The sequence below is a fragment of the Cetorhinus maximus genome, chromosome 14 (assembly GCF_964194155.1).
Source record: "Cetorhinus maximus chromosome 14, sCetMax3.hap1.1, whole genome shotgun sequence".
Classification (NCBI taxonomy): domain Eukaryota; kingdom Metazoa; phylum Chordata; class Chondrichthyes; order Lamniformes; family Cetorhinidae; genus Cetorhinus; species Cetorhinus maximus.
In genome coordinates, this window is record NC_135892.1 from 71,879,739 (window position 1) to 71,900,054 (window position 20,316).

Genomic DNA, 20,316 nt, shown 5'->3' on the forward strand with positions numbered 1-20,316 from the left:
ACTTAATCTGCCTGCGTGTATCTGGCAAGAGAAAATTTAATGTAGTGAGGTCTTATTGAATAGCAAGACTCAGTGATCACCCGTATGCACCAATGGATGCAAACTAAAGAAGTTGCAAATATCTCCAATTCCAGCCCAGAAGGCGGCGATGGTCATGTGGTCCTTGACCTGGTCTGAGGTTGCAGTTGTGGAAGATTTCTGAGGGTGTCCTTATTGAAGTACAATGGTCTGATTTTTTATTCCTTTATTCTTTCATGGCACATGGGATCACTGGCAAGGCTAGCATTTGTTGCCCATTCCTAATTGCCCTTGAATTGTGTGGCCGGCTTGGCCATTTCAGAGGGCACTCAAGAGCCAACCACATTGTTGTGGATCTGGAGTCACATGTAGGCCAGACCAGGTAAGCACAGCAAATTTCCTTCCCCAAAGGGATATTAATGAACCTGTTGGGCCTTTAGGACAACCAACGATAGCTGTCATGGTGAAAGTATTTTTATATTCCAGGTTTATTAACTGAATTCAAATTCCACCAGCTGATAAACCGGGATTTGGATTACTAGTCCAGTGACATTACCACTACACCATCATCTCCGCTGACACACTGTTTCTCATTGAGATTAAGGTTGGAGAATTACTCCCTGAATACCGTAGGTGTATATGGCTCCTGCTGAGCACCCTTCTCCTCCTCCTATTCCTCTCTCCCTACCAGCAGCTTATCCTGCTCTGCGTGGCCTCTTTTCATTCTCCAAATCAGCTGTGAGGGGAATACCTAATGTGTTTTGAATGTTTTTCAGTCCATTGCGGAGTTTTACTTGGAGCTGGTGTACTTGGTCACCGCCTTTGTCCCTTCCGACACGGCGTGCTTGGCCAGTTCCCCGGGCAACAGCAGGCGCATGGCGGTCTGGATCTCCCGGGAGCTGATGGTGCTGCGCTTGTTGTAATGGGCCAGGCGGGAAGCCTCACCCGCGATGCGCTCGAAAATATCGCTCACAAACGAGTTCATGATGCTCATGGTCTTGGAGGAGATACCGGTGTCGGGGTTAACCTGCTTCATCACTTTGTAGATGTAGATGGCGTAACTCTCCTTCCTCGACTTTCGACGCTTCTTGCCGCCCTTCGCTACCGGTTTCTTTAAGGCTTTCTTGCCTCCCTTTTTGGGAGCTGGTTTCTTCTCATCGACCATCGTCACTTTTAGACACAGAACAGCTGGTTTGTGTTGATGTCTTGAAGTCAGCAAAAAAAACCTTCAGCACCTCCCACAACACATATTGTAGAATTTTGCAACTGGAAACAACTATAGAAAGCATCAAGCACTTGTTGAATCATAGCAGCAGCCGGAAATAAGGTGTTTTGTGTTGCGGCTTGCAGCTATATGGCTGGCAAAGGTGTCAACAGCTGTTGCATCTATTCAATGTGATGAGAAATTAAAGGTGATAAACTGATGCTCCTTTAAGGTTCAAATGATAGGTGACTTTCACTGCCACTGCATTAATTCTGTATTAAAGGAGAATACTGTGCAGAGAGTTTTCAGTATAGAGTGTTCTCTCTTTGCTTCTCCCATCCACCCATTTACGATTTTAAAAAAAGTGTTCAGCGTCATCCTGACTTATTTCTATTCATTGCACATCCTAACCTCCTCATCAGGATTGTTTCTGGCATGATTCACACTACAAGTGTGTATTTACTTTATCCCTCATTTTGTTGGTTTAGTTTATTAGGTTGGCTTTAAATGAGCTACAAGTGTGTTCACATGCTGTGGAAGCCATGTTGGAGCTTCAAAGGTACTCATTGTGGCCAAAAACAGGTGCTAATAAGCCCAATTTTTCACCCTTCCAGTTTTACTGACCATACTACCATCACCTGTGGGAGACCAGGGTTGCATGAGCCAGAGGTCAATGTTCAGGAAATAGAAGCTGCAGTTTTCCTCCATGTGTAAGACCTACTGCATTTTAAAATACATTATATTTTAGATGGTAATTAAGACACTACTGACTTACAAGTCGTATCAAAATTAATTTGCAGCATTTTGACCTTTTGGTATGAAACCCAAATAAAGCTAACAGACTTGTTGCACCTTACCTATTGAAAGTACATTTATAGGAACATTCAATAGCATTTAGGCAGGGCTCAAGTTTGGATCATCACAGGGATGCAGTGTTTATCTCCCAGGTAGCAGCAGTATCTGGAAGTTTGATCATCCATTCCAGACAAGTCTCAGGAAATTTGGGAGAATTGACAACTGTACTTAGGAATTTTATGAGTGGATGAGGTAGATTATTTAAAAGTTGTAATGACTTGGTTTCTACTTGAAACAGATAACTTTATTTCAGCGCTCTTTTAGAAACTACGTGCTTGAACCAGGTCCAAGACTAGAAAGCTCCGCCCCCTCCCGCGGATTACCCGTGCTTAAGCCTCATTCGTCAAGAACAATCACGTGACCCTAAATAGGCTGTAGGAAAAGCTATACCTTCAATCACTACAAAAGCACTGAGCAATTCATACATTTCCTTCCATTAGGAGCATCTAAAGTCCTAACCTCAGATGAGCTTTCCAATGGACAAGAAGCTGAAGAAGTAAACTAAAAAAGTAACAATTTGAAGTATGAAATATTTTTTTAAAATAGGTACTTTTAAAAATATATATAGCTATATCTTTGATAAAGAAATTCAAATGTGACAATATTTAAGTCGATGGTTATTAACTGCTCTTATGAATAACCTGTGCCATTGCTTATAATAACCACAAGGTTATGCTGCTATAGGGATGGGGTGTAGAACTGAGGAAAGGCTGCGCATGTCCAATGAAAAACAACAAAAATAAATTTCTAAGACTTTTACTCCGAGATAAAGAGCAAGTAATTTTTAATTTGTGAAAGATAAATAATTAATTTCCCTTATCCACTGCAGCGCAGCAGTAAATCTTTATGTAAGCAAGCATTGTTTCTTTAATTCTCACTATAAATATCATAAAGCACAGGTACTATAAAAATCCACAGACTCTCTTCATCTCTGAGCTAGCTTGTAAAATATGTATTATGTTGGAAACCTTATTTTGACTCATTGCTGGTAACTAAGGGGAAAAAATGAGGATTGTCAAAACTATTTCCTGAAATAAAAAACATAAAATGCTGGAAACTCTCAGCAAGCCAGGCAGCATCTGTGAAGCGAGAAACAGATGTTTCAGGTCGACGACCCTTCAGCAAAACAGAGGAACTTCAAGCAATTTGATTGACTGTTATTCTGTTCTCTTTCATTGGTAGAGATTGCACACTGGCAAATTCCTTGGTAATTCCCAATTGGCTATTGGGAATTGGGATTATTGATTTTGTAATTTGCAACACTATAGATTAGTGGCTCACAATTGTCTTGTGAATTAAAATTGAGTAAGACCGATGGTAATTTTAAAATGGTAATTGGTGATTAGATGCTATAAATTCTTGAAATGTAAAGGTCTGAAGTGTGCAAGTTGCACATGATACAAAGTTTTTAATAATGCTAATAACGACACCTCTGCACTGCATGTGGGTAGGCAAGACCAATGTTTTGAGGTTAAGTAGGCTAACGTGTGGGAGGGAATAACTGAACCATGGAAAGGAAGGGCAATGGTGAGAAAGGGGTTAGGAAGGTGAGGCTAAAGAGGGTGCAAATAAGAGGAGAAATGAGGAAAGGGGAAAGATCTATAAGAAATATAAGATGAGTGGAGAGGGAAGAAATAAGAGGTAAATGAGGGGAAGTAGCCAAGGATGATAGAAACTAATGGTGAGAGAAGAGCAAGATAAGATCGTACAGGGTAAGATAAAACAGAAAAAGAAAGCTTTTGATAGTCACAAATGCATAATGCTGTAAAAAGCCTAGAGGAGTATAGAAAGTACAGGTGTGAAGTAAAAAGGAAATTAGGAAAGCAAAGAAAGGATATGAAAATATATTGGCAGGTAAAATCAAAGAAAACCCAAAGATGTTTTACCAGTACATTAAGAGCAGGAGAATAACTAAGAAAAGGGTAGGGCCTATCTGAGATATACATGGTAATTTGTGCATTGATGTTGAAGATGTGGGCAGGGTTCTCAATGAGTGCTTTCTCTCTGTCTTCACTAAGGAAAGGGATAAAATAGGTATTCTAGTTAAAGAGGAATGTGAAATATTAGATACAATAAGCATAATTTGGAGTTCTGTGAAGGAGTAACATGTGCTGTGGCTAAAGGGGAGCCTGTAGGCCTGCCGTACTTGGATTTCCAGAAATGCCATGTCAAAGGTTATCATGGAAAATAAAAGCCCATGGTGTGGGGGCAACTTATTAGCATATATAGAAGATTGGCTGGCAGAAAACCATGTATAAACGGGTATTTTTGTGATTGGCAGGATGTGATGCGTGGAGTCCCGCAGGGGTCTGTGCTGGGGCCTCCACTTTTTACAATTTATATCAATGACTTAGATAAGGGGAGTGAAGGCATGATAGCTAAATTTTACAGATGACACAAAGACAGGGAGGAAAGCATGCTGTGAAGAGGACATAATGAGGTTGCAGACGGATATTGATAGGTTGAGTGAGGGGGCAAAAATCTGGCAGCTGGAGTATAATGAATGAAAATGTGAAGTTGTTCACTTTGGCAGGAAGAATAAAAAAACAGAGTATTACTTAAACGGAGAACAACTGCAAAATTCTGAGGTGTAGAGGGATCTAGGTGTTTTAATGCATGAGTGACAAAAAGTTAGTATGCAAGTATGGCAAGTAATTAAGAAGGCTAATAGAATGCTATCTTTTATTACGAGAACAATTGAACATAAAAGTAAGAATGTTATGCTTCAGTTATACAGGACATTAGTGAGACCACATATTGTGAGCTGTTTTGGTCTCCTTATTTAAGGAAGGGTGTAAATGTATTGGAGGTGGTTCAGAGGGAGTTTACAAAACTGATACCTGGAATGAGGGTGTTGTCTTATGAGGAAAGGTTAGGCAGACTGAGCTTGTTTCCACTGGAGTTTAGAAGAGTTAGGGGTGACTTGATTGAAGTATGTAAGATCCTGAATGGTATTGACAGGGTGGATGTGGGAAATAGGATGTTTCCTCTGGTGGGTGAGTCCAGAACTAAGGGGCATTAGGGGTTGCCATTTTAGGACAAAGACAAGGAGAATTTTTTGCTCTGAGGGTTGTGTGACTTTGGAACTTTCTGCCTCCAAAGGCAGTGGAGGTGGGGCCATTGAATATCTTTAAGGCAGAGGTAGATAAATTCTTATTAGGCAAGAAAATCAAAGGTTATCAGGGTTAGATGGAAATGTGGAATTTGAAACACAAACACATTAGCCATGGTCTTATTGAATCGTGGAGCAGACTCTAGGGGCCGAATGGCCTACTTCTGCTCGTATTTCGTATGTTCGTCTGATGAGAGAGGAAGTACTGGAGAGACTGACATCCTTGAAGGTAGATAGATCACCAGGGCCGGATGAATTGCATCCCAGGCTTTTAAAGGAAGCCAGGGAGGAAACAACAGATGCTCTGATGATCATTTTCCAATCCTCACTCGATGCAGGTGAGGTAACAGAGGGTTGGAGGTCTGTGAATGTCGTACTATTATTTAAAAAGGGTGTGAGGGATAGGCTAGAAAATTATAGGCCGGTCAGTTTGTCTCAGGTGGTTGACAAATCATTGGAGTCAATACTGAGAGACAGGATTAACTGTCATTTAGAAAGGCACGGACTGATCAGGGATATTTAGGAAGGGTTGTAGACAGAAGCCAGGGAACTACAGGCCAGTGAGTCTCACTTCAGTGGTAGGGAAACTATTGGAGAAAATTCTGAAGGAGGGAATCTATCTCCACTTGGAGAGGTAAGGTTTGATCAGGGATAGTCAGCATGGCTTTGTCAGAGGGAGGTCATGCCTTCACAAATTTGATTGAATTTTTTGAGGTGATCAGGTGTGTAGATGAGGGTAATGTAGGTGATGTAGTTTATATGGATTTCAGCAAAGCCTTTGACAAGGTCCCAGATGGGAGGCTTATAAAGAAGGCAAATGCACATGGGATACAGGGTAATTTGATGAGGTGGATTCAAAATTGGCTTAGTCGTAGGAGACAGAGGGTGATGACAGAAGGCTGCTTTAGTGACTGGAAGCCAGAATGTATGAAAAGAGGTTGGATAGACTTGGGTTGTTTTCGTTGGAGCAGAGAAGACTGAGGGGTGATGTGATTGAGGTGTACAAGATTATGAGGGGCATGGACAGGGTGGATAGGGAGCAGTTGTTCCCTTTAGTTGAAGGGTCAGTCACGAGGGGACACAAGTTCAAGGTGAGGGGCAGGAGATTTAGGGGGGGATGTGAGGAAAAACTATTTTATCCAGAGGGTGGTAACGGTCTGGAATGCGCTGCCTGGGAGGATGGTGGAGGCGGGTTGCCTCACATCCTTTAAAAAGTATCTGGATGAGCATTTAGCACGTCATAACATTCAAGGCTATGGGCCAAGTGCTGGTAAATGGGATTAGGTGGGTAGGTCATGTGTTTTTCATGTGTTGGTGCAGACTCGATGGGCCGAAGGGCCTCTTCTGCACTGAGAGATTCTGTGACCCTGTGATAGTCAGTATGATTTTGTTTGGGAAGATTGTGTCTTACTAACTTAATCAAATCTTTTGAGGAAGTACTAAGGAGTATTGAAGAGGGTCGTGCAGTGGATGTTGCCTACATGGATTTTAGTAAGGCATTTGACAAGGTCCCACATGGCAGACTGGTTAGAAAAGTGAGATCCCATGGGATACAGGGGAAGGTGGTGACTTGGATCCAAAATTAGCTCAGCGACAGGAAACAAAGGGTATTGGCTGATGGAAGTTTTTGCAAATGGAAAGCGGTTTCCAGTGGCGTTCCACAGGGCTCAGTGTTGGCGCCTTTGCTGTTTGTCGTATACATTAATGACTTGGACTTAAATGTGGGAGGCATGATTGGGACATTTGAGAATGACCTCATTACAGCCTTGATTCAAGCATGGACAAAAGAGCTGAATTCCTGAGGCAAGATGAGAGTGACGGCCTTTGACATCAAGGCAGCACTTGACCGAGTGTGGCATCAAGGAGCCCTAGCAAATCTGGAGTCAATGAGAATCGAGGGAAAACTCTCCGCTGGTTGGAATCGTGCGTAGTACAAAGGAAGATGGTTGTGGTTGTCGGAAGTCAATCATCTCAGTTTCAGGACATCACTGCAGGAGTTTCTCAGGGTAGTGTCCTCGGCCCAAACATCTTCAGCTGCTCACTTACCTTCTCCAGACTTCTGACTTTATGTTGGAGAGGTTCACTGATGATTGCACAATGTTCATTATCATTCATGACTCCTCAGATACTGAAGCAGTTCATGCCCATATGCAGCAAAACCTGGACAACATTCAGCCTTGGGCTAATAAGTGGCAAGTAACATTCATGCTACATAAGTGCCAGGCAATGAGAATCCAACCATTACACCTTGACATTCAAAGGCATTATCATCGCTCAATCCCCCACTATCAGCATCCTGGGGGTTACCGTTGACCAGAAACTGAACTGGACCAGCCATATAAATATTGTGGCTACAAGAGCAGGTCAGAAGTTGGGAATTCTGTGGCAAGTAACTCACCTCCTGACTCCCCAAAGCCTGTCCACCATCTAAAAGGCACAAGTCAGGAGTGTGATGGAATACTCTCCACTTGCCTGGATGAGTGCAGCTCCAACACTCAAGAATCTCGACACCATCCAGGGCAAAGCAGCCCACTTGATTGGCACCCCATCCATCACCTTCAACATACACTCCCTCCACCACTGATGCAAAGTGGCAGTAGTGTATACCATCTACATGATGCACTGTAGCAAGTTGCCAAGGCTCCTTAGGCAGCACCTTCCAAACCCACAACTGTTACCATGCAGAAGGACAAGGGCAGCAGGCAGATGGGAACACCATCGCCTGGAAGTTCCCCTCCAACCGACTCATGATCCTGACTTAGAAATATATCGCTGTTCCTTCACTGTCACTGGGTCAAAACCCTGGGACTCCTTTCCTAACAGCACTGCAGGTGTACCTACAACACATGGACTGCAGTGGTTCAAGAAGGCAGCTCAGCGCCACCTTCTCAAGAGCAATTAGGGATGGGCAATAAATGCTGGCCTAGCCAGCGATGCCCACATCTCATAAATGATTTTTTTTAAATGGCCATGCAGTTAATAGTGAAGAGGATAGCTGTTGTTTACAGAATTATATCAATGGTTTGGTTGAGGGGGTGGAAAAGAGGCAAATGGACCTCAATCTGGAAAAAATGTGAGGTAATGCATTTGGGAGGGCAAACAAAGCAAGGGAATACTCAATAAAAGGGAGGGTATTGAGAGGGGTTAAGTAAATGAGAAACCTCCGAGTGCATATCCAGAGGTCCCTGAAGGTGGCAGGACAGGCGGATAAGGTGGTAAAGAAAGCATGTGGAATGCTTTCCTTTATTGAATGAGATATTGAATACGAAAGCAGGGATGTAATAATGGATTGTGTTAAGCCAAAGCTGGAATTTTGTGTACAGATCTGTTCATCACAATACAGGAAGAGTATAATTGCTCTGGAGAAAGTGCAGAGGAGATTTACAACAATGTTGCCAGGGCTTGAAAATTGCAGTTATGAGGAAAGATTGGTTAGGTTGTTTTCCTTAGAACAGAAGAGGCTGAAGGGTGACCTAATTGAGGTGTACAAAATTCTGAGGGGCCTAGATAGGGTAGACAGGAAAGACCTAGCTGAGGGGTAAATTACTAGGGGGCATAGATTTAAGGTGATTGGTAGAAGGATTAGAGGGACAACCTTTTCACCCAGAGGGTGGTGGACGTCTGGAATTCACTGCCTAAATTGGTGGTTCAGGCTGAAATGCTCAACTCATTTAAAAGTTATCTAGCTCTGCATCTGAAGTGCTGTGACCTGCAAGGCTATGGACCAGGTGCTGGAAAGTGGGATTAAAATGATCAGCTAGCTTCTTTTTATTTTTCCTTTTTGGTTGGTGCAGGCACGATGGGCTGGATGGCCTCTTTCTGTGTCGTAAATTTTCTATGAATCTAAAAATAGTAAAGATACCTTAATAGGTATGTCAGTGTTGGAGTCAGAAAGTAGCTCTGTGTGGAGGGGATTGGAAAAGTACTTCTGTAAGTACTTCTAAAAGGACACAGCTCTGACAATCAAACAAAAAAATATCTCATATGATTTAAAATCAATGCATTGAAATGTCTAAAAGGCAAAATGTCCACTTGTGTAATTAAGCAATGATGGTCAGCACATGAAGTAATAGCATCAGGAAGACAGTATCAGAAAGAAATGAAAGAAAAAGTGGAAATCCAGCTGACATGGATAGAAAGGCAACAAAGGGATACAAAGGCTAATAAAAGCTGCAAAATAAAATATGCGAAAAGCTTGCAAGGGATTTCAAAGCTAACAATTCTGAATATATAAATAGAATGAGAGTGATAAAGGGGAATGTAGGCCCATTAAAGACAGATGCAAGTGAGGCTGTAGTGGATAGTAAGGAGATGGCAGATATGTTAAATTACTGCTTGTATTTGCAGAGAAGGAAGAGGACAAATACTAGTGACCAAAAGGAACCTAAAAATTAAGTCGAGGAGGAAACTTAATGACCCAGATTTTCATGGAGTCGTGGAGACTCTGTGGGCCTTTAAAAATGGCAGCAGGACCCGTATCTGGAAGTCTCACCTGTATTTCCGGCAGATTTCATTTTTGCTGGTAAAGAAGAGAGGGAAAGGCGTCACGCGCACATGAGAGAAACCCAAACTCAGCAGGGCAGTTTGAAATCGGTGCTGAGTTCATACAAACCCCATTTCTGCTGCAGCAAGGGCCTTAACCTGTAGTGTGGGAAGTAAAAACTTAAAGGAGTAGTCGTAAATGCTCTTGAAGGGGCGGATAAGGTCTATTGAACTGACAAGCTGCAAAGTTATTTAAATGTCCAGCCCTTTAAAAATTAACAAAAAACATAGGCATGTTTGTTTCAGTGAGAGTTGAAAAAAATCTGTTCTGCAGCTAAAATATATTAGTTGACATTATCCCAAGGGCTATCACGTTGTCATTATTAATGCTTGGCTGCTCCACAGCCTGTCAGTATCTCAGTAGGAAATCCCAAGTTCATAGTTTTATTGACAGCTCAAAGAGGTTATGAAAAGATTAGCTGCCTTTGAAATGGCATAATGAATATAAGTCTGTTTGCTTTTTTAAGAAATTAAGTACTTGGAATTTAAATGTTTTGAATGGGCTTTCATGAATGTGTTCTTTTTACTATAATGAACCGCATAATAGATATTTAGATCTTTATTTATTTTATCTCAACATGGCTCCTGAGATATGCCCATGGTGGATATTGGGTGAGTTGGCATGGAGGGTGTAAGGGCAAAGGGTGGTGGGTGGGTTGGCATGAGTTGGCGTTAAGTTGGCAAGGGGCTCTAAAGGACCATGGGAGTTGCCATGGGTTGGCATTAAATTGGTATGGGGGTTATAAGGGGTCATGTGGATGGGGTGTTGTGTTAGCATGGAGGGTATGAGAGGACATTGGGTGGAGGCATGGGTTGACATGAAGGGTACCATAAACACTTTAATCATGGAATATGGTTCATCTTCAAGGACTAAGAATGTGTTTTTAAAAGACACTGTCCCTTAAAGGGTTAATGCAAGGACTCTGGTTGCTGCTGTTCCTGGAAAACATAGCATTTTACAAGAAAAGGTAATTAAGCAGTTTTAAAGAAGCTGGAATCCTCTTGACCCTGGTGGACTGTTTACAAAAGGGTCAGATGGTGGTCTTTAGCTTTGAAAAAAAACATAGAAACTGTGTTTTAAAAACTCGTGGACTGGTTTTGCTTTTGTGGAGTAAACAAGAAGGATCAACTGCTTGGGTAAAGGTGGCAACAGCTCCTGAAGCTCCAGACCTAGTCAAATGCAAAAAGTGAATGGAAGTTACTCTGAAGCTGCTCTACTATCCAAAATAGACTGTGAGTATGCACGTGCATATTTAAAGAGAATCATTATTAAACTTCCATATTTAATGCTGTATGTTAATAAGCTTTGCCTTCTACTTCACAAGCCTGGTACTAATTTTGCTGTTTATTGAAGAAACCTGGGCATTGAGTGGTCATTCTGAGATTCATAGGTAAAGCACATATCTGGCCATACAGCTAGCTGGAGAAATCATTTAAATTTATGTTGTGACTAGTGGAGTAGTGGAACCAGAGACAGACAGTGACTCCTCCCATCTTGGTCATAAGGGTATTAGGGGCCATGGGGGATTGGGTGAATGGGTGGAATGAATTGGCATGGATGGGGCATTGTGGGTGGGTGTGAGCATGAAGGGGTGTGAGGGGTGAGGGATAGAGGGTATAATATTTAACAAAACAATTGGGACAAAGTCCCTGAGAACTGAGGTGGGCCTTTTAAACAGCCTGCCGTGACACTCAGCAGCCCTTGTGGTTGTCTCTGATCTATATCTGGAGATCTACGTCCACCCCTACCACCCCCCTCCCTGGATGAAGGTGCTGCCTTTCAGGTTAGTTCCTCCCAAGGTGGGTGCGGCAAGCCAGCAAGTTTCATGACTCCTGCTACCCGCCTTGGGTGAAAATCTGGGGCAATATATTTAATTTAAAAATAGTGATAGAAAAATAATGGGACTTAATGAAATCTTCAGGACCTGATGGTTTCCAGCCCAAGATGTTACAAGATTCTCTAGGAATTCAGTCTTTGGATTGGAACATTATTTCCTAAGGGAGAAAGGAAAGAATGAAGTAACTTCAGACCTATTGGTTTATTATCAATTGGGGAAGTTACTGGAATCCATCATCCAGACAGAGCAACTTGGATGAACATCCGCTGATCAGAGGGTCAGTGTAGATTTGTAAAAGGCAGAACATGTCTAATTAAGCTGAATTTTTTGAGAAGATCATGGCACTGGATAAGGTGGTGTCATCGGATGTTGTTGGTATGGATTTCCCAAAAACATTTGATAAAGTTCCATAGTAGATATTATTAGTAAAAATGAAAGCAAGTGAAATTGGATCTGAGCTTGAGGCCTGGGTTGGTAATTGAAAGGTGGAAGATAAGAGAGTAAGGATAAAAGGAACTTCCTCTGATTAATAGAATGTGACAGTGTTCCCTGAGGGATCTGAACTGGGGCCCTATCTTTGCAGTGGTATATATCAATAACTTAAAATAAGGAATAGAGCTGCTTGATGACATGAAGGGCCAGGTTTTCACTCCTGAGGTGGAGGCGCAGAGATGAAAATTTTCTGGCTCACCTCGGGTTAGGGTTGGGTGGGGAAATGGCCCTGTATGGCTGGAATTTTTTTGCTCCGGTGTGGGTGGGTGGTGGGGCGGGAGGGGGGGGGGGGGGGGGGCGGGGGTGCGAGGGTGATGGAGTCAGGCCTGCCAAATGTGGAAGCAGTAGAGATGTGGAGGCAGGCCCTCCTTGTGTGAGGAACACGCCTCATGTCTCTGGCAAAGTACAAAAGAAAGACCTGTGAGGAGATCTTGCTGTGACTCAGGAAGTTGATGAGAGCATTGCTGGTCCTGGGAAGAAACATCAGAGGAGTCAGGTCAGCACCAACTGTGATAAATGTCCAACACTAGAAGGGATAGTCTATCGATAGCCTTCCATAGGAGAATGTAGAGATTACTGCTCCCTGTTCACATTGTAATGAAGAAGCACACCCTACAAAGTTTAGGCTAGAAAAGCTTCACAAGGCACAGCCATGGAGATGGCAGCATCATGGTAGCACCTGCTGCTCACCAGTATTCTGTATGGGCTCAGATTACCATAATGCCTCAGAGGATGACTGATAGACACCACATTTGCCAGGATCCTTTGTCCTTCCGTATCTACCCTCTTTCTGGACATCTCACAGAGTGCAGCAATGCAATTAGTCTTGCACAGAACCCTCACAACTGCACATTGTCATGGCAGAACAGTGTGACTCATAGGGAGCAAGCCTGCAGGGTGGTTTGTGTTTGGGAGCACAATATTCCATCTAAGAATGACAGGAACAGATGCCAGGCCACATTGCATTCATCCAGCCCATTCCCCCCACCATCAATCCTCCAACATCTGACATTGCTAAGCTATAGAACGTGGTTTGTGTATGGCAAATAAAAGCAGTTTGGAACTGAGTGTATATCTGGGAGTTTGGTGAGTATGGAAGTTAGGTGAGGAGGCGGAGGAGGTGTTCCTTCCCTGTTGCTTTCACTTTTTCTAACTTTTTCACCCTGTAGGAATTAGTTATTTCTCTACTACAGGGAAAGAAGCTAGCTGTTTGGTAAGTATCTGCTAAGTCTGCTTAAGGTCTATTCTATTCCTAAGGTTTAAAATAGTCCAGGAACTGGTGGTAAGTTTAATAAAATATATAAAAATGGAAAATAAATAATTGAATAATATAATTCATTAGTTAATTAAAATACATTAAGGATAGCAAGATAGGTGATGTGGCATGATTGCAGCATATGGGTGCTCCTGGATGCCAGTGTGAACCAGGGCAATCATATCTGCAGTAAGTGTTGGCGGCTCGAGAGGCTTTGGCTCAGAGCCATTGAGCTGGAGGCCAAGCTGCAGACACTGTGACACATCAGGAAGGGGGAAAGTTACTTGGATGCTTTCTACCAGGAGGCAGTCGCACCACTTAGGATAGGGTCTCCTGATTTGGTCAGGTACAGGACAGGAGGGTATGACTATGAGTGAAGCAGGTAAGGGGACCCAGAGGGCAGGAATGCAGGAGCTTCAGTATTTTCAATTGTCCAGTAGGTCTGAGGTTCAGCTTGTTTGGATGAGAGTGGGAGCTGCAGGGTAGATGAGCTGACTGACTATGGTACATGAAGCCATTCAAGTGGAGGGAGCAAAAAGGAACGTAGTGACAATATAGTGAGAGGGGGTTGATACTGTTCTCTGCAGCAAAGAGTGAGAGTCCAGACTACTTCCAATACATTTACATCTTTCCTTAAATAAGGAGACCAATATGGTACACAGCATTCCAGATGTGGTCTCACCAATGCCCTGCATGACAGAAGCATAACCTCCCTACTTTTGCATTCAATTCCCCTCACAATAAATGATAAAAATCTATTAGCTTTCCTAATTACTTGCTGTAACTGCATACTAGCCTTTCGCAATTCATGCACTAGAACACCTCGATTCCTCTGCATCTCAGAGCTCTGCAATCTCTCACCATTTAGGTAATATGTTTCTTTTTTATTTTTCCTGCCAAAATGGAAATTTAAATTTTCCCACATTATACTCCATTTGTCAGGTCTTTGCCCACATGACCTATCTATATCCCTTTGTAGCCTCCTTGTGTCTTCTTCACATCTTACTATCCTACCTATCTTTGTGTCATCAGCAAATTTAGCAACCAGACCTTTGGTCCCTTCATCCAAGTTAAACAAGGGCAATTATAAGGGCATGAAAGCACAGCTAGCTAAAGTGAATTAGCAAATTAGGTTAGGGGATAGGTACTTAGAGATGAAGCGGCAGACATTTAAGGGGATGTTTCAGAATACACAGAATAGAGACATTCTAATGAGAAATAAAAATTCAAAAGGAAGGACACACCATCTGTGGTTAACTAAAAAAGTTAAAGCTAACCAAAAGATTTTTCCCCTCGGCGATTTGGGGGCGGGGCCACCTCGCCGAGGTGAAAATGACGTGGGATGATGTCAGGAGGGACCCACGGTCCATTTAAATCTTCAGGAAGGCGGGCGGACAGTGAAATCAGCTGTCCACCCGCCAACCTGTCAATGGCCAATTAAGGCCATTGACAGGCCAACTAGCCTTGTTAAAGACCCTGCCCGTCCAAGCTTAAGGCTGGCTGGCAGGCCAGGAGCCCCAGCGGGCTCCAGATTATTCATGAAACTTCATCCACTGGCGGGATGAAGTTTCATGTCCGTTTTTTAAAAATTTAATAAATTTTATGTGTTTCTTATTAACATGTCCCATCTCATGTGACATTGTCACATGAGGGGGATATGTTAATAATTTTAATATTTCTCTATTTTTTGACTTTTCTTACCTGTCAGTAAACTCCCTGAGTCAGCACTTAGTCTCAGGGAGCAGTGTGCTCTTTTGGGCAGGCCGCTGGGCGGGCCTTAAGTGGCCCGCCCACTCAAAATGGCGGCAGGCCCCATTTCGGCGGCGGGGGTCAGCTGCCCGCCCGCCGCCGAGCCGGTGGGGCCCGCCCACCCACCAAGGGCACAATTCTGCCCAATATCAAACTTAAAGATAGGGCAGAACCTTTGGCTTGGCGAGCGAGGGCGGGGGCGGGGCCGGGGCCTGCTCAGCGAGTTGTAAAATGATGCAAGGTGATGTCGAGCGTGCGTCTCGACGTCATCGCGTGTCATTCAGATTTTCAGTTCGGCGGGCACGCATCCGAGTCAGCTGCACGTTCGCCGAACTGTCAAAGGCCTATTAAGGCCAGTTAACTATCAATTGAAACAATTAACTGAGCTACCCGTCCAACCTTAAGGTTGGCGGGCAGGCAAAGAGCCCAGGCGTCCTTCACCTTTATCATGCAACTCATCCACGGGCGGGATGAGGTTTCATGAAGGTTTTTAAAGTCTTGTAGAAATGTTTAATAAAAATAATAGACATGTCCCAGCTCATGTGACATGAGGGGGCATATCGTAACATTTTTTTTTTCCTTTAAATTTTTTTGAACATAAACTAATCTCCCTGAGGCAGCTCTGTGCCTCAGGGAGATTTCTGCGCTCTTTCCACCATGGAAATAGCGTATTTCCCAGGAATGCATAATTAATGCAGCGGGTTTCGGATGATACCACATGAAAAACCGCATTACGGCTGACGGGTATCGTTTTACCCGCCCGCTACCGCATTTAGTGCAAATCAAGGATGATTCCACCCTCAGTTTGTTGTAATATGAATCTTTGTGGAAATTTCTTGCCAAATAAGGTGTGAAATTCCTGTTTTCAGTAAAATTTACTAAATTGTTGACTTGAATTTTGATCCACTATTTTTGCTTGCATTCTTTCTATCAGTAGCAACAAAGGAATTTCTAAATTGCCATAGAAATGACCTTTTCTTCTTTATCAAATGTGTATTATTTCTCTCAGTTTTCTTTGCATCTCACCTGTAATGGATTCATATGCAGTCCCTTCTTCTTCATTGCCACAACACAAAAGCTCTGTGCTAACTAACTGTTTGCCACAGCACTGTTGGTTAAAACCATCATGAAGTGAATTTCCGCAACAGATCTGGTTGCCCCCTTCAAAGTATGGGTTTCCCATGCAGCAGGAATCTCCAATTCCAATGGAGACTTGATTCTGTTGCGCACTGGGGCAGCAAACTTCGCCTGGAAACAAATATTTAGCACATTATTATAAAGAGATCAAATTAAACATATCTCACTGTAACAGTTCTATAAGATCTTGCAAATATTCTTACAACTCTCTTATCATGTGAAGTATATCTGATACCAAACTTATAATGGTCACATTTTATCATTGTTAATAATCTTACATATGGAAAGTTTTTAATTGACTAAAAGCATACATTAAGTGAAAAATCAAAGGGCAGGATTAGAAATAGAGAGAAACATTCTGATAATGCAAGTCTAGTGAACAGGACTTAATAGGGGAAAACAGAAACTAATTTTACAATCTCAACTTTGAAGTTTTGAGTTGAATATGGAGAGCAGCCACAGAACATCAAATTTCCTTCACCTGAAATTTATATTCAAAATAATATTTAGAGAACAGGTTAAAAAAAAAATCTAGGGCTTTCATTTTTTATCCTGCCAAACACCAGCAAAGCACAGAATTGCATAATACAAAAATTTTAACAATGACAGCTAGATCATTATTATTATCAGTTGTTGTGCAGGAGGTGCTTAGTTTACATTTACCTATTCACCTGTCCAAAAGATCTTTATGACCATTAGAAGATTGGAAGTTCATGGGTAATGTTGCAGGGATGTGATTTTTGACAATCGTATATATTGATAGATTTTAGCATTGTAGTTAGAGTGCTATAACCATACAGAGGTTGATTGGTTTTTCTTCCAGCAGCTCTGTCTGCATTACATGATATACCCAAGATCCTGAGGTTCATTTGTGCAGTAAGGGGAAACAAAGTATTTTTAGCACTTAATCATGCTAAAAATGTCAAGTGCTGAATGTCAGTGTTTAACAACAGAACTCACAAAAATTTAGTCTTGCCTACCTGGCAGAACTCTAACATAATAATTCCCACAGCATTGAAACCCAGGTTGGAACGTGTGGAGAAGCCCAGCGCAACAAACTACGGAGGAATTCAAACTCCAGGCAATGTATCTGTCTTCACAGCAAGTGTAGTCTGGCTGACTGCTGTACAGCACTCCATCACAGCAAACCTATTAAGAACATTATGGAACATTTCATGCAAAACACATCATCAGTTTTCCCACAGTAACAACTGAGTAAAACTTGAGTAGTAATGAATCTGCTCAGCTATAAAGTAGGGGCTCAGTGAATCAAGAAAGGGTTTAGAATGGTTCAAATCTGCTCAACAAACTAACCTTTGCATTTCTGATTATGATAAATGACTCCAGCCACACATTCACATGTATATTTTTCAACAAAAGAATAGCTCTAATACTATAGTTTATAATTTTGATATACTGAAAAAGCATGTTGAGCTAAGCAATTCATGGAAAGCATTAATGGTACTTTATGTGGCTGGAAAAGAAAGGCTTATGTATCATGATCAGTAAACAAATTAAAGACGATGGGAGTGAAGTGCCGACCTGCAGGATGTGAACAGGGCACAGGAAGCAATCCCTGTGCCAACCACATAGGCCCAAGGCTCGTGTGAAACTTGGGCCTGATTTAAATTTGACTGGCGAGTTGCACACACCTGCTGTCTCCAGGCTGCTCACTGATGAAACAGATGTAAATTCTTAGCTGCTGCATTTCTAGAAGAGACCCTCAAAGATTGAGAGGCAGAATGATGATTGGGGGAGAGGGAGCTGTGCAATTGTGAGGGAGGCCGATGATTCAGAGTTGTCTGATCAGGAGAGGTTCAAGTAAGAAAAAGGGAAGAGGCAAAGGGAATGGAGGCAGGTGACCATAGTAGGGGCAAGCATTTTTCTGTGCTGCACCACATTGGTGATAGTTTACTGTCATTCACTGCCTGGTCTCATACATGAAGAATGTCCACATCAGCAAAATGGTGATTGGCATATCTGTGAAAATGTAAGGTTCAATAGAGGGCAAGAGAAAAATAAAGGAGTAAATTAGGGTAAAAGCAGGAAAAAATGGGAATTTAAAATATCCATCATCTTCCCACCAGCTCTGATGGTTAATGTTGTGGAATAATCTTTGCTACAGTGTTACAATTTTAACATCTTCTGATTTGTTCTCAATCTTTTCCCACCTTCCAGTATAAATGTTATCCTCCTTAATTCAGATAGTCCAACTTACATTACCTCCAATGATATATAGCAGTTTTCCTTTGTTAAGCCACAATTCAGCAACTTTTCCCTTTCCACAATCATTTTTCGATTCTGCCTGGCATAACTCATCCTATTCCGGAAGTCTGAATGTCAATATGAGTTCCAATGTGAATTCCATCTCAGGTTTCCTAGTTGGCTCTAATGTTATAGCTATCAGATTGTCTGCAATGCAGTCCTAATACAAATACTCATGTTTCAAGGGACCACACTCAACAGCAAGAATGGTACAAGTATGACTATAGATTTGACTCTGAAGCTATTTTTAAAGATTGCTCAGGCTTGTGCCAACTAAAAGCTTGCCTTTAAAGAAACAATCCTTTTAATATAATTTTAAACAATCTATTGTTACTTTCTTGAAGCAATCTGAAAATAACTTACATTGGAAAGTCTTGGCTGAAAAGAAAATGTATTTACCATTAGTATTCCTGTCAAAGAAGTAAAATACTTAAGGTGCACACACAAATGGTTACAAATCAGTGCACCAAGGGCTTAGGCTATGGACTGTTACTGTTTCCAAAACTGAGGATTCCCTCAGCTTCTCCAACATTTTATTTTAAGTAAAGACATTTTAATATGCTGCATAATAATTCAAAAACACACAACACAGTTTAATGGTGGATTCCCCAATACATTTCACTTTTGAAGAGAGTTGTTATTCAGAAAAACCAATTCCCTTTGTTTAACAACTGAACTGAAGCCACAACTTAAATATCCTAAGGGAAGATTTCTCCTGAGCAGTACGGGGACAATTTTAACCCCCCGCTCCCACGATCCTGCTGGCCTCCCAAGATAGGTGGATGAGTGTTGGGGGTGGGTTGAAATTGAAAAAATATGAAACCATACCCCAACCTGTCACGCATGTGTCTACTTCCAGTTGAACCACAGTGAGTTTGGTGTTGGCCGAATAACCTGCTTGAGAGAGGCAGGTCAGTAATTATAATAATTAAATGAGGTTCCATTCCTCAGATCTTGGCAACTATTTGAATTTATTGGCTGCAGGCCACCCTTTCAAGGGCTTGGCAAACCCAGAAGTTGAAGGCTATGTGCATGTTCACCTTGCGCGTTGGAAGTAAGTCACCCACTATATTGGCAATTAAAGGCTGAAGTATGGGCATCCAGATCTAGACCTGAAACAGCCATTACTTCTTTTTCATATGTAATTAGGACCTCAGAAGGTTCAGGCTCTTGGGGTAGGTAGACACAGATGCAGCCTTCAGTAAGCAGACCTCTGCCCAAGTGCAGCGGGGAGCCCATGAGTTGCCCATGGCTGCCAAGGTGACCACAGCCCTCAAGTTCGCCTTCTTCCAAGGATTAGCGGGTGTCATCTGTAGATTCTCACAATCTGCAGCCCACAATTACATCACCTAGGTCACCGATGCCTTGTATTGGTGGATTCAACTATAATGAATTTGATACCAGTCAGACCCAGAGGAATGTTGGCTTTGTTTCACTCGTGCGATTTCCACAGCTCCAGGGGGTCATAAACTGCACTCATGTGGCAATGAAGGCACCATCATATTCGCCACATGTTTTTGTTGATCGTAATGGCTTCCACTCCTTTTAATGTGCAGCTAGTCGGTGATCACAAGGACATAATGAAAGTTTGCACCAGCTACCCAGGGAGCTGCCATAACTCTTTCATCCTTTGGCAGTTTCATGTGCTGCAGGTATTCTCTCCACCAGACAGCCTCAGCAGTTGGCGCCTGGCAGCCAAGGGATATTCACTGAAGACCCTGGTGTGGAACCATTGGCTAGCTCAAAATGGGGTTCTGATGTCTAGGAGATACCCTTCAATATGCCCCAGCAAGGGTATCCAGGATTTCTGTGTCCGCTCTGCCCTTCATAACATGGCTTTACAGCTAGA

The 20,316-nt window shown here is 42.4% G+C and overlaps 1 protein-coding gene across 1 annotated transcript in view; it reads right to left on the reverse strand.

The window, feature by feature from the left end:
• ush2a (Usher syndrome 2A (autosomal recessive, mild)) overlaps positions 1–20,316 on the reverse strand; it is a 1,183,552-nt gene that overhangs the window by 263,829 nt on the left and 899,407 nt on the right. Inside the window, exons 52-53 of the mRNA XM_078556364.1 lie at positions 17,183–17,351; positions 16,092–16,313 (exon numbers count right to left, since the gene is read on the reverse strand). Coding sequence (XP_078412490.1) covers positions 16,092–16,313; positions 17,183–17,351 — 391 coding nt within the window. The remainder of the gene's footprint in view (positions 1–16,091; positions 16,314–17,182; positions 17,352–20,316) is intronic.